General features: G+C 44.3%; 1 protein-coding gene across 2 annotated transcripts in view; it reads right to left on the minus strand.

The window, feature by feature from the left end:
* Nucleotides 1–15,381, minus strand: part of LOC119445528 (monocarboxylate transporter 9) — a 46,615-nt gene that overhangs the window by 16,995 nt on the left and 14,239 nt on the right. For both annotated transcript variants that reach the window (XM_037709794.2, XM_049663373.1), the window contains exons 3-4: nt 11,167–11,281; nt 3,145–3,291 (exon numbers count right to left, since the gene is read on the minus strand). In XM_037709794.2, the coding sequence (XP_037565722.1) occupies nt 3,145–3,291; nt 11,167–11,257 (238 nt within the window). In that variant the 5' untranslated portion in view covers nt 11,258–11,281. The remainder of the gene's footprint in view (nt 1–3,144; nt 3,292–11,166; nt 11,282–15,381) is intronic.

The following is a 15,381-nucleotide window of genomic DNA, read 5'->3' on the forward strand; positions in this document are numbered from 1 at the left end:
GTTAGAAAGATGTGCGAAAGGTTAGCATTCCCGAAAAATACTTCTAACATTTACTGTATATGCAACATCCACGCATAGGCAGCCAACAAATGTGAAGACAGCGAAAACAGCATGAAGGGTGCTTCCGGACAAGCTGAAGCACACGAGCTAATTGAAGGGACTTCAGCCTTCCCACCAGAATATTACGCACCATAGTTTACTTCTGAGATAATGCAATCGCTCAACACCGACGAGAAAGTGTCTGCGACATGAACCTTTCTCGAACGTGAGAAATCGACCAATGAGAACGCTAATTATGCGGAAGGTACGCACAGTGATCCTATGCCTTGGTAGATAATCCGCCTTGACCGCTTACGAAACCGCCCTTCCACTATGTGAAGAGAGGTGCAAGTGTGTTGACTCGTTTGTGGCACGAACTCGTGCCGAGCACAAGCACGAGCGCAAACCAAGGGGCGCCAATGAGCCAGCTGCGGAACACTTCCACTCCGTGACGATGGTTAACCAGCGAAGCTGAAACGTGCGGCCCCAGTGTCTATCACTCGGTTAATCCCGAGGGTTCATTAAAGTATTTCCCAATTATGAGGTTAAACACACGTTCGGCTACGACGGGGAGAACGACGTCACTGACGGTATGGCCGCAGTCTGCCGTTGTCGCATGCATTCGATGTCTCGAGTTTGCTCGGCGGCGTGGTCAGCAGCATTCGCCCGCCATTGCTGCTTGCGATTTTTCGAAATTTAATTGCTTAAAAATTAAACCTGTCCGTTACGTAAAATAATGAATGGCTCATACCCACTTAGCAATGGCTCTTACCCCAGTAAACGCGGCCTCCCCATTACGACGACAGAAGAGAAGTGAAATTCTCCGCCGGAATGATGAGCGGCAACGCAGTCAGCTGTGGAAGCAGATGACGACGACGAACGCGGGAGCAGTTGCACGAACGCGTGCTGAGCACAAGCACGCGCGCAACCCGAGGGGCGCCAACGAGCCGGCTGCGGAAGAAGACGACGACGCTCCAGCCGCTATGAGGGCAGCTGGTTTTTATAGCATTGTGTCGCCGGCGCAGGTTAGCCTATATTCAAGCTTCGCTTGAACATTTTGAGCGTTTGTCCTGAAGCAACAAGAGTAAATAAAAAAGTATATTAACTACCCACAGAGAAAAATACACGTGCATCATAATCAGATCGTGGTTTTGGCACGTAAAACCCCACAAATTATTATTCAAAACACACAAGGCTTGTAAGCCACGTGGTTAAGAAACAGGGAATGAACGAATAGGGTATCAAACAACAAGCACTGCATTTCACCCAATAGCTAGGTGCCGTACGGAGAGTTCTATTTCAGCAATTGGTTCCCCAAGAGATACAAACGCCATGCTTTTATTATTATGATTATCATTGTAAGGTGAAACGTCCTCCACCAACGCAAGTGAACAGCATAACAAGGGCGGCTGAATATCTTTCACTTCCTTAATAATGTGCAAACCCGCGTGGAGCCGGATGTTTTGTGAAGTTCACTGTGCTCTTTATAAGCGGCACCGTCTTTGTGTTCAGCTTTGTAGAAGTTCCTGAGTTGGGCTCTGCTATTTTTGAAAAACTCCTACGCATTATCCTTATGCGTTTACGTTACATCGTCGAATCTGCAGTTCACCAGAAATTTCTCCTGCTTGGTCGCAGAACAACTGGTCCGAGGTGTGCTCTGCGCATGCGTTTGAAAATTATATTGGATAGATCAGTGACAACTGTTGGAGCTATTTTTTTAATAGAGGGGAGTTAGCAAACCAATTGGGAACATTTAGCTTTAGAGACCGATTATCGAACTTCTTTTGTGATCCTCATTTTGTAGAAAATTTCAGATGAGGTTTGTATAGAAATGAAGGTCGAATTTGGTCGTCAGAGTTTCGGAATCGCTGAAAAACCAATCGGAGCTGTACGAGGACAAGGCAAGAGATGCTGGCGTGCCATCTATCTAGCTGCGAGCAACGTGCACTTGAAATGTAGGTTGGGGTCAAGATTATAACATTGAGTATTACGAGATGATTGACGAAAGCGCATTGGTATTACAGCACACTACGCGTATATCCGTCAATCCGGCCCCAAAGTTAGTGTTTCGCATTGAAGTCGCTGGAAATCATCCCAAATGAGCACATGATGTGAGTGATGTAAACTTGACTTTTTTCAAGCATTGCTTCGAGTGGAACAAGAGGTAGGGCATAAACTGCGATTATGGCAAATGTAAAATCGGGATTCGCGCAGTTCACCGCCTGCTACTACCATTTCAGAAGTGTGAAATATAAACATGTAGCCACTAACAGGGGCTAATAGATTTAGACAGTAAGGGCCGACAATGCCTACAGTTAAGCCAGTCAGCGAGACCACTATGGCCGGCCACGTGTTTGTTAAAAAGATAACACTCCGTGCACTCCGATGAATTGATACAAGAGATATTGTCTAGTATTGTAAGCGAAGTGCCCTCCATGGTAGTGAAATTTCAGAAAATAACATCCCTCTGCTAAGCCTGTGGTCTAACCAGTATGCAACGGTTTCTCCAAAAAGTTCCAACTCGGGTTAGGTTCCAAGAAGATGGAAAACATATCGGTGTGGTTCTGCTTCAGCTTAAAAACACGGTTCAGCTCCGGTTCGCTTCAACACTTAGAAGAAAACTATAATTCATAGATACGCTAGTCATGGACCAATTATACGCATGTGTTTCAGGTATTCGCAAGAGAAGAGATAAATGTGGTTTCTTATAAACATTAAGGGCATAGACATTTTACAGAGCAGCGCAGTTAGGTCATATTCATATCTATTCTGCTGTGACAAAATATGTTGACAATGCAAAACTTAAAATGCCAAAATAGTGTGGCGTCATGCACCTGCCAAGTCCTGAAATATTGTTGATCGATTTTAATGCCAGTTGGAGCACTGAAACGTAGTTTCATTTTAAGCGAATAGGTGGTGGATACAGATAAGCGGCATCTTCAATCAGTGGGGTCACAAACAGTTAGAAACTATCCCTGGCAGAACACGGCACTCACCGACTAGGTGAGCAATGGCCTTTACGTTAAAAAAAAAGAAAACTGTCTTGTTTTTTGAGCGATCGGTGCCTTTGTAGGTAGGCTACGGAGATATTTTTCTTTTTCTCACCCGCCAAGTAGACGAGGCCACCCATAAGCATGATGGGCCACGATCCCTCGCTCCTGTTGACTTGAAAGGTGTCCAGGATGGCCACGAACAGGAAGCCCGCCGAACGCCGCCCAGCCATGGCGAAGAAGCATGCCAGGGCGCAGGCACCTTGGCGAGGTCGATAACAGGAGAACATTGTTAAACTGAAATCTATTCCTTTAAAGAATACTACCTCTACAAATGGCGCTCAACATTACTACACCAACGCAAACAAATACCATTTTACCGCACTGCGCTGATCCCATAGATGCCTGAAGAGGTTTGGGCCACGTGCACTATGGTTTTGCCTGGGTGCAGCCGTAGAAGGTAATGAAAAATTCTACTTGATTTGCGCAACGACTAACAAAACAGTGCATCACAGACAGCGAACAACCTTTCGTTAATCACATTTCTTCTGCGGCACCGTGGCGTTTTCCCGATCCCTCAGTTTTTTTAAAGCCATAACCAAAATCGTGGCAACAAAGACGAAGGACTGCTTGGAGCGCGTTTCTACTCGACCATATCATGTATAGGACGGCACCGACATCTTGCGAGTGCAGCGCTTTGCTGTACGTGACATGGCTGAGCACAAGCCCAAACCAAGAGAACAATAGATGCCAACATGCTCAGTTTTCGATCGTAATTAGACATAGAGGCAGAACCACACGCCGCGCTCACTTCCGTGTTTTATGCTGCAGGTATAGTTATAGGGATCTCCGCAGCGCGTTTGGCGAGCTGTGTGATTAAGTTATCCTCATGGTAGAGAGCTCAACGTCCGTGTGGCGCAACCAGGTTCAAGCTCTAGAAGTGGAGATAAATTATTTGAGTGTTCCAGTGATGTTTGCAGTAAGTTTCTGTCTCAGGTAAGATGCCTGCAAGATGCTACTGGCTTCTGTCACGCCCGAACAAAATGCCAAGCATCCATTATGGGCATTTCCGTGGTGGCGCCACCAAGCAATGTGCATTGTTTCACTTGGAGCCTATTAGTAGTATTACGATATAGCATTTTTTGTGCTTTTGACACCTTTGTTGGACCTACGATATGCCACAAAGAATACAACTGCAAACATTAGCCGGGAAGTCGCTTATTCTGCGTCGCAATAAATTTGACACCAACCTACGATGCGTTATTGTGTGTATGAACATCATCATTACATTGCCTTCATTTAGGGACTCAACCAATCAGATCTCACCACGTTACTTAAGAGGAAGGTGTAGCTCGGGCCCAACTGCGATGCCTCCTATTTAAAGATATGTAAAATGCAGAAACGCTTTTCTAGGGTAATCACTGGACCGATTTTAAGGAAAGTTATTGCACTTGAAAGCAAAAGTTTTATTGCAGTGACTACTTCAAGTGTAATTTCTATTTAAGGTTTGCACCTTTTAAAAGGACTTTTGAAAAATTGGTAAGTTTGGAAAAAAATGAAGCAAGAAGTTTACAAATTCGTAGCTCTGCACCAAGAACAATTATTGCTGTTCTATCAACTGCTTCCGTTATAGCCATCAAAGCGGGTATATTTGATACATCAATATACATCTTACGTGAATTTGTTACACGGTTTACAAGGGTTATGAAAAAGTTCTCATATATTATTGGTATGTTCTACTGCCATGTATAATACATCAATGTTATTCACTTTAGATGTACTATTACATGCACTTAACACAAATGTAATATAGTTTTTTTACTGATGTGGTACAGAGTTCTAAACTTGATCGTTTCTTTTTCTGTAAGTGTGCGATTTTCAGCCACCTTTATTAAAACATTGACTGCCTGAACCTAAAATTCGCTACATTCACGAGACTTTAACTTTTTCTTTTAAATTCAACAAACCGCATCAAATTTGGTGCTACGGTTGGCGAGAAAAATGATTTCTCCTTTCACAAGTATTTAGACAGGAACCCCCCAGCTAAAGCTTCCTATTAACTCCTGGCTATAATTTAGAAGAACATTATGAACTTTTTGTCGAAAGCAAAGGAATTCAGGTAAAAAATGGGGTCTCAATCGAAGCTACTCAACGTTATGTCAATTCAACTTAGGCAGACCCAAAGCTTGTAGGAGTAGATAATTAGTAACTAGCACAAGCAGCGGCAAATTACTCCATTTTCTTAAGCCAAACATGGTGAGGGAGGTTTTCAGAAGGTACTGCTGTACGCTTGTATAGAGATGTTTTGTATAAGCGGTGCTCGTGGGTGGTCTGGAGAGGAGCGTCATCTTTATATGTCAATAATACAGCCAATAAAACGACACACTGAACGCAACTTGCCAGCTGCGGAGGTAACAGTTAAGTGGAATGTTCTTTTTTTCAAGGTTTGGAAGTGATCGACACCTTTATGAACAGAAAGTTGTGTGCATAACGGTGACAAGTCCGCGTTAGGCACTATTTTCTGGCAAAAAATGTCGCCGACATTGCAAACCGATTTACCACATTAACGGCGTGTTACTCTGTCTGTAACTGACACCCTTAGACCCGAGGAAAAATGCATTTCTACAAACCAAAAGACCCATCCATTCAATGAGTGCATTGAGTTGCCATAACGCCATTTTCTGTACAGGTGCGAGGCATATGTCATTACACCCATTGCTTTAAAAATATACCTGCACGCTCTATTTTTTGTTGCACATCTTTCTATTCCAGTGAATAATCAGCAGGCAGTGCCACCTTGAAAGAAAACTAAGACGTTGTAGTTACTGCACGAACCAATAGATGTAACAAAAGCTAGCCAGAAAAAAAAATTTCGGCAGTTTTTCCGTTTTACCCCCTCATATGACATAATTTACCGTCTATACGTTGTCACTCACAAAACAGCAGCAGTTTCATAGGAAATCAGATTCCATACATATAATTGCAACACCAACACAGAGCACACACACGAAGGGCACATTCGCATACAAACGCTGCTCGTGCGGCTTCAGTCAAGTGCCTACTAGACAGCTTATATAATATATCCACGGTGTTTCGACCTCCAGTCTAGTAGTACCAGCGGTACCAACTCTGTTTTGCGTAATCAAAGAACAAATCTCTATAGTCAGCTAATCGGCACCTAAAAATCACACATAGCTATTAATATAAAGTTGCACTATATCGAACGCATTTCGACTGGTGGCTTCCAACTCCAAGCATGGTAGCGAAATTCACAGTTAACAAGGTTTGTGAGAGTACATAACACCCTTAGAACGAAAATGATGTTTTAAGCAAACAGCACATCCTTACTGAAACGAAGAGGTTGTTTTCGTGCCCAAAACATTCTTACATCCATATTTTTGCAAATTTCTCTTTAGCAAAAAGGTGTCTTTGGTGCTCGAAAGACCGGTAAAGGCTGATTCACACTAAGCAGACACGGCACCGATTTTTGTCTGCCGAGTGTTGGCGACAGCATTTTCCTTCCTTCAAATCGTTGGCCACAGCGTTTTCCGTCCTGTAAACTGCTGTCGTCACCAGTCGGCAGACCGAAATCTTTGTCGTGTCGGCGTAGTGTGAATCAGTGTTAAGAGTGCAAAGTGGTTTAAAGTTAAACAAAGTTCTTTCACAATATCCAAGCGAGGATAAAGTGTGTTACAAAATGTTTACGAAAAAACATGCGCTGGAAGTATGACAGGTCTATGCAGCCTTAGCTTATTGCTTGACCCTATGTCAATTAACAGAAATATTAATATTTATTGACGTGCTGATTACGTAATTGAAGCTAAAATTTGTCACTGAAGTTCTAGGTTCGTGGCAACGGAATTGGGGTGCGAAAGCACATCTTACATTCTGGGAAATTTTAAAACATTGCAGACGCCTAACATGTAGTGCTTCACCTACCGCTACTATACTAGTATTCCAGCTAGTATTTTCAGATGCCACACAGAAGTTCTTGGCTTCTATTTCAACCACGCCTGGTACACGCAATAAAGAGAGCAGACTGTACATGCAAAAAATAATGACACCGCTTGCGGCGATTTATGCACACCTTTTAACCAAACAAAAACATCACTCATAAGTAACAAGACAGACCACACTACAGGCTCTCTCATGAAAACTGTGCAGCTTAGCAGCGGAACTCTCCAGCAATTAAAATCATTTTTTACTAATCATTGCACACTGGCTTTCGTACTTCGAGTACTAGTACAGCACCAACAAGAGGACACAGAAGAGAATATGGGTGCATAGGCACTCCCTTATTGTCTCTGTGTTCATGTTCTCTTCTCTGTCCTCTTGCTTGCATTGCACTGGTACTGGAAGATAGCATACGAGCCAGCCAGCATTGCGATACTGACAAATTTAAAGTAATGAATAGCCCAAATCGAGATGGCCGTTTTTTCACTGGCAATGTTGTGCAGCTAGAGCGTCGCCGACTGAGAGCTAAGTAGCATGGCAGTTTCGGTTGAACTAGTGCGACTGCGTACGCCTTGCGTGTTTACATTCTCGGCAACATCTGCCGTTCTGGATGGTTCGAAAGCTATTTTGAAAAAGGGCACTCGCGGTATTATTTTATATTTTTAATTGGGTAGTGGCAGCTTTTTAAACGTGTCATAAGGCCAGAAATAAAGCAAAACTGTTCAGGCATTTTTGCAAGAACTGCAGAGAACATGTTGAAAGGGCCGGAAATGCTGCAGAGGGGGATGAGCTCCTTATGCAGCTTTTTCTTCGGTGTTCCCTGTGTAATCAATCAAAAAATAAAGAAACCACAGATTTGAAACTTCGAAGATAAGTGCCTGAAGTTTACATTGTACGAATGCACCCAATCGATGCATTCCATTTTGCTGCGAGTCTTACTCAGTCAAGCACAACCGTCGAGCCCAGCCATTGAGGCTTCATTGGCTGGCTTTAACTGCCTGTTGGACAGACGCGTACCACTGCCACGTCTCGTATAATCCTTTAAAGTACACCTTCGTTCAGCAAAACAAAGACCGTTTTATTCTTCTAGGATATGTGCAGGAACTATTGATATATTATTTTTCAGTGACGCCAAGTGCCATCATTTCCAACAGTTAAACGTTTAAGTTCCACGACTTCAGGAAATTTGGTTACGCTCGCCAAACTCATTATTCGAGAAGCTGCGCGTCACCCTTAATGAAAAACTTATAATGCCACATTTTATTTAGGTGGTGTTCGTGCTTTGGGCGTTGGCACCTTGCCTGCGATGTGCCGCAATGTGTTAGTCTCTAGCGGCCTTCTATCAAGTGTAGTGGCTTCTGCAAAAGCAACACGTTCCAACTAGAAGTCTATTTAAAAGAAGGCGTCCTTGGTTCACGAGAGAACTTGTAACAGGAGTCAGAACAATCCCTTTTACTACTTCTACACCACTCTCATACGTTCCCGCTAGGCTGTCCTGTTTGTGATTCGCGAACATACGATGCTAGAATCATATGAATGCCGACTTGTTAAAAGCTATTTTCAAAGGAACTGCAACGAACCCCTCCTTTTTCGCATCACCGGTTATTCTTATGAAACACATAATAATGTTTTGTGAAATGTTTTCTGCTGGCGTCTGCTGTGGTGACAACTGACATTCCTTCTAGAAGCACGTCACGACAATGCCAAGGGGAGGCTGCACATCTGTGAAATTCGCAATCAGTACATCACACTGTTTCGCATTTATGAAGCAAATGATCTTATTTGTGCCAGAGGGAGTCATGACGTATCTGACAGGGTGCTTAAAAACATCCACCTCGACCCTGCTACCATGCTGTTCAATTTGAAGTTGAGTAGCACAATCAACACCTTTCGAAGTTCAACAGAATGACAGTACAGACCTAGTCCAGGCCCTGACGTCATACAGGTAGTAAGTAGCCTGTCATTGCCTACTGCAAACCTGCGGGTTCTGGTTTGCGCACGTGAGTCTATTGGTCTTGCGGCCATTATCGTCGTCCACGAAAACAAGCAAAGCCGAAGAATACCGCGGCCACGAATTGAAATGGCTTGAAGAGAAATAGCGAAAAGTGTCTCTTTTTTCTTGTGTCCATTTGCATGCGCCCGAGGACGTCATAAATTTTTTGTGCGCAGGCATGAACGTTGCCTATACGTGGAAGGCATTTCCCACCCTGTCAGATGCGTCATGGCGCCTGATATCTGTGATGGCATGACTTATGTGGCGTGAGCAATACCGCGCGCAGTGATTTTCATTTCAAGCGCCACAACACTGCAAATGGGAGTTGCGCAGCTCCGATGAAGATTTGCTTTGTTGTGCACCTCGCAATCATTGTCATGGTGTACATGGTGCTCATTTATTGCATGCAGATGAGCGTGTTTATGTAATGGGAATCCTACCTTCCGCGTGGTCATGCTCCTCAAAATCTAAGAGCCTGTAATTGCGTGGAGTGGGAACTAACAGCACAAAAGAAGGTAAGCTTGCAAAAACTAAATAAATTTCCTATAAGCTGATCGCAGGTCCATTCGCATAATAGTACCAATCAACTACCTGAGCACATGAGCCTCACGGCTTCTTCATGTGTGCTTGAATTTTCCATTTGTGGTAATATTGCGGAATGTGGAGGCTGCTCAAAAAGACGCGCCGCTGAGAGAATGTACTTCGCTATTCTCGAATACGATAACGAAATAGGCACATGAAGTTCTTTTAAAGTCTTGGCAAATGAGAGAGACAAAGACAAAAATCTGGTTATTAAATTAAAGAAAAGTGTATGTACATATATTAAAAGGCAACCCCAATGGTTTTTCTGGCGAGGTGCATAGATTAGGTTAATTGTTTCACTCCTTATTTGGGATAGCAGCAAGCTGTCATATATGTATAGCTTTGCGGTGTTAAGGGGTCCCTCTTGGAAGGATGCAGTCGTTTAGTGTGACTACTCAGCTCTGTAGCCCAGCAAAGCAGATTCTTCGCAGTGGGGATAAGTCAGGACATGTCCACACTAGGTGGTGTGCTGTGGCTGTCTCACCCGTGTTACAAGTTCCACAGAGGGGGGTCAAATAAAAGGAGCAGATGTATGTGGTGTGAAAATAGCATTCGAGGGCTCGCGTCTGGTCAGCAATATTGTACAATAATAGTAATAGCGCTGCTCATGTTAATATACGCGACCACTAAAATTTCTTTCTTGTTAAGTCTTCTTTTCTAGGTAGGCTTCTTTTGCAAAACAAGTAGAAAGTGTGTTCCTTCAATAATGTGGTCATTTTTCATCACTTCACACAGCTTAATCTGCAGAACTACGATTGGCAAATAGTCACCACGGTGTAAATATTACCACAGTCAGCATATTTCTTCACTGTGATTGAAAAGCACCTGCAGCTCGATTACCGCAAACGTTATAAGCTCCTGCTTAACATTGTGAACCATAATGGCCGTTAAAATCAGCTTCATCGGAATATATTTGCATTGCTTGTTATTGATGGTTTATTGTTGCCAATTTCTCTGTGTGATATTTCAAAAGAAACAGTAATTAGGTTACGCCTACATTCGTTTGACCTGAACTGTAATGCCTGTTCAGCTTCCGAGTTTTCTTTGGTGACCGCTTTCATATTGCCTCCGTGTAATGATGACCATAGCAGCCGCCCTAGGGAAACCCTTACGGGCGTGAAAAGTTCAAGCACCCACGTGTCGATATCCATGCGACCGTTCAAGAACTTCGGCTGATTAAGAATTCGCTAGAGCACTCTCTTGTGACATCATAAAGAAAGTATAAACCTTTAACGTGACTTCCAGCAGGAGGGTCTTAGATTGTTTCCTACCGTAACTTGTTGCACTCAATCGGAGTCTGCAACCATCGCGTCGTCCATGCCTAGCATTGCGCGATGTTTCCCTCCGCTTTTTTCTGCAGAACCGTCTGCCAGAACGACTTCATATGTTTCCTGGTGTAGTGGCAGTACAATTATCTCAGACATACCGCTGGCGTCAATCCAAGAATCATGAGTCCTCGGTGAACGCTTACTGGGTAGCAGATGCCTAGAGCATTGCGCGCCTTTCGCACAATCATCTCGCACAAAGGTTAAGGACAGGTCCCACGCCCTCGTAAACACGGAAAGATGCGCGTGCAACGGAGGCACGTCGTCCTTCCTCGCCCCTCACCGGCGATGAGCCAGCTGTGAACGCTGTCCGGGCCATGCTGGGGCACGTGGGCGCAGCCATTCCACCGTCGAACCCGTCGGCCTCCGGCCATGGCGATAACTGTCTTGTCTGGCAGCTGCGCGGGCCAAAAAAAAAAACAGAGAAAATGATTGAGTGATTGAGCGAAAGATAGATTGATCTCGCGATATAAAATTTGAGAAAGTCAGCACTGTTTGCATGGCTGGAAGGGGGCGATCAGAATCTCGTCTCGTGGCACACCCCGTGCGGTGTGGAGTAAATGAATTGTTGGGCTAGTTGGTCTTGCATTGCTTTTGGTCTTGCATTGCTTTGCATTGCTACGCGTTTTTCGTTCTATATTCTCTGTGTGTGCTGTCTTTTTGTCACTCAAATTTTCACCATCAGAATGAAATGAGGAAGGCAAAAATCAGCATAATTTGCATCACCTTCATTGCACCTTTTGAACAAACGGAAATACTCTGCATAATACTGCAGAAGTCTCTTTGCATATCCGTCTCAGTAAAAATACTTAATTTTGCTCTTGTAAAACGATTTCTTAACAAAATAATGCGTGAATTCAAGCGTATAAATTATTATCGGTTATAGCATATGGACTCTGTTGTAATTTTCGAATCAAAGGGGCTTGCAATACCCTATAGGAAATGTAAGCACAAAGCTCTCCATCCCAGGAAACGTCCGCCGATGTAATTTAGAGATAAGGTGAGCATGGGTGCGTTGCATGTATTCCAGCACCGGTCTGTTTTTAGTTGTGCCACGACTAGCCCAAAACAATGATGTGCAATGCGCAATAAAATGCAATGATGTGCCTCATTTTTCTGTCAGTGCAGATAGCTTGCACATATGTCTCAGTGGGGATGAACTCCGCTGCGCATGATGTGGTGACCAGTGTCAATATTAACAATAAGTCAGAAAATTTTGCGTATATTTTGCTGGTTTTTTTCATTTTCAGCCCTACTTCACTCCCGAAATGAAATTTGGAGATTTCGCAAAGCATTCGACCAATTACAGAACTTCCAAGCACCGTAAATAAATCAATTACCTCATAATTTGCAAGAGAAGACCGCTATAGCCCAAAAAGCGTGGCATGCTGGCAAAGACGGCAGTGGCGTCTGCTTTCTGCCCAAAGAATGAGGCAAGTTCTGCCATGAAACAACATTGGAATATATGCGCGCTGAAAAGGTATATGGCTTGTCTAAATTTTAAGCATTATCATGAAGCGGTAAGCCAAATAACTATCGAACTTTGTGCAGTGAATGCGTGATGTATGCATATAGCAATGTCTGCTGTATGCGCTTAGCGGAAGACGGCTAATGTGGAGCTAATATATGGACTCGGAGGATGGCGACAGGGAAGACATTAGCACAGAAGACAAGCGAGAGTATTTTTCTATTCATCCAAGAACTAAAATGTGAACAATAAATATTTATTTACGTATTAATTAGATTTTGCTTTAATTTTTGTGTGTTATGTGGGGAAACCACGATCTGATTATGAGGCATGTCGTAATGGGCCACTCAAAATAATTGTGACAGCCTGGAGTTCTTTAACGCACGGCACCTAAATCGAAGCATACGACCGTTTTCGCATTTAGCGCGGATAAAAGTCACCAGTTTAGCCTGGTATCTTCCCCGTAAATTGTGCTGTTTTGTCACAGTGAGATACCTGATTGACCTCTCATACCTACGCAGCATGAATTGTATAATTGTTACCAATTGCATTCATTGAATGGTGATGGACACTGTTATGGCTTGTATAGGTGCTCAGTAAGTACGAAGTATTAAGGCGGCAAAGCGTTGCATCGTGCTTTAGTGGTGGGTTTCCTCTGCACCTAAATGAGTGGCCACCTTTTTCTGAGAGTAATCAGTAGGGGATCAGTGATGATGGAATAAACACGTTCCGGCATTAGGGCCCTTCGTAACTTCGGATAACAGCATTGTGCCGGCCGCTGCAATTAAACGTAATCTTACCTACAAAACGGACAATTCACTCGTGATGTTCGAACCGTTGTTACCACGCAAAGGAGTAAGCAGATAACCGGTGTTAGAAAGCAATGGAGCAGTGCTAGGGCACCGAGGCTGAGCGGTGTAGTGTAGACTAATACATTAAGGTGGCGATTCGGACAAGTTGGTGGATGTTCGTGCTGAATTTTGTTTGAAGCGCGGCAACAGAGACAAGTAAGTTAAAACGAGAAGGTGACAGGACAAGCGCTTTTCATTTTATTTGTTATTATATAGCAATTATATGGACACTTCAACCGGATTTCTGCCGTCGGTGTCGCCGTCGCCGTGAGGTTCCCTATAGATAAAATCTTCGCCGCGCGCCGTATGCCCGAGCGGAAGCGTGCGGGGACGCGGGCTATCACGGAGAGCGAACGCACTCAATCTCCCACGCGCAAGCAAGGAAGCGGGAAGCCAGCGCCGGAGGGAGCGGGGGGGGGGGGGGGGGCGCACTTCTACTCTGCCAACAACCACGCTCGTCGCTCCGCCCACACCGTCTCTTATCTCCCCACGGCTCTGACCTTTATGCGCCGTGCATTCGCCGCTCAGTTTCCGTTGAAGCGATAGACCGCACGTACCTTCGCCGCTGCGGCGTATGCGCTTGCTGCCAGCGTTTTGACAGTCGTTGTCTGCAGTCATCCAGTGTGATCTATTCGTGTTTGATTGTGCGCGCCTACACCACGATTGTTCATTCAGTTAGTAATAGTCGGGCCACATTTCCAACGCACGCTACACATGCAATGCTGCCCGGATCGGCAGTGCAGCGCTACAGGTGTGTCCCTTCGCACGCGCTGCCCACGGGAAGCGCTTCTCATCAAAATCACCGTTTCACACGCGCCTTCTCGTGGTCATCGAGTCTCTCTTCATGTCGGTCTACTTACGCCGCAGCACACCTGCTTACTTAATCAGCTCATGTTTACTATAATTCATATTGCTACCAAAGCCGCTCACCTTACTTCGTATGACATTGCTGTGTTGCTATCGCAGTCATTGCTTCGCCCCTAGGGCGAAACTGTGACATTTTTGTATATTTGGATGCCTATATTCGTCAGAAGGCATTTCAGTAAGGTGGGTGGGGGTGTGTGTAACAATACAAAGGATGAACAAGTCGCGCTAAAATAACAAATTCAAATGCTGCTGTCCAAAGGGGAGCACATGACAAAAAAAGAAAGAGTACCAAGCGCAAGAGTCACCGTGGTCGCTTGAAACATCATGGCTAAGGCCACACAAATTCTGTTACCTTTTCGTAGTAGCCTACATGTCTGTTGTCGTGCTCCAAACTAAATTCGACACGAGCTGTAGTGTAACGCTCAAAGTGCGCACTTTGAAACAGTCACCAGAAGGTTAAAACGTGTAAAGAGGGATAGGAATTTGCATAGAGAGACCTCCTGAAGTCAAAATGAGATGTGTAAATTTTTATGATCGTCTGGTAACCAGCACTGCTACAATTATAAGCTGAAAACACAGTTACAATGCTTCGACGACGTAGACAAGTGGCGGGTGGTCATTCACAGCGCGGCGTTTAGCACTGTTGTAACTTTATAGATATAAATCAGTGAAGTTTCGCCGACATACCTCAGTCGTCTTTGTCATATTTGTAACTGCTGTGCGCCTTACACAATTTAAGAATGTTAATGCCGTCAAAGCCTTGGTCTTTTTTTCCGCTTACTGCCCAGCGTAAAAAATGCTGTGGAGCTAGAGCGGTAAATCCAGTAGAAATGCGTTAGCGTTACGTCGCCCCTATTTGAGGTCCCAAATCTATGATTTAAACCGCGTTCACCACATTTCAAAGTGCTGTTCAGGAGCTCACTCCACACACATCATGCCTATTCGAGAAGCGAAATGCAACTGACAGTGGTCCGGAGCCGACCACCATCGGTCGTATTAAACATACATAGAAATAGATAAATGAGATCCAAAAGGGGGATAGGTTAATCGTAAGATAGATATCCAGTTTGCTACCCTGCACTGAGGAAGGGGTAAGGGGAGACAGAAAAATAAAGAAAAATGCACACACATAGAAAAAGAGGGAGATTAAGAAAAAAATACACGCACGCACAAAGGCGCTCAGGAGTCTCACAGTCGTTCAAACAGGAAGAATTGCAGTAGCACCTTTGTCGCCTACTGGTCTGAAGACTGCATCAGCCGGTAATCTAAGATCCTCTACTCAGAAAGCGGCCGGACGTCGAGGCATAACAAC

This window comes from Dermacentor silvarum, chromosome 3, assembly GCF_013339745.2.
Source record: "Dermacentor silvarum isolate Dsil-2018 chromosome 3, BIME_Dsil_1.4, whole genome shotgun sequence".
Lineage (NCBI taxonomy): Eukaryota > Metazoa > Arthropoda > Arachnida > Ixodida > Ixodidae > Dermacentor > Dermacentor silvarum.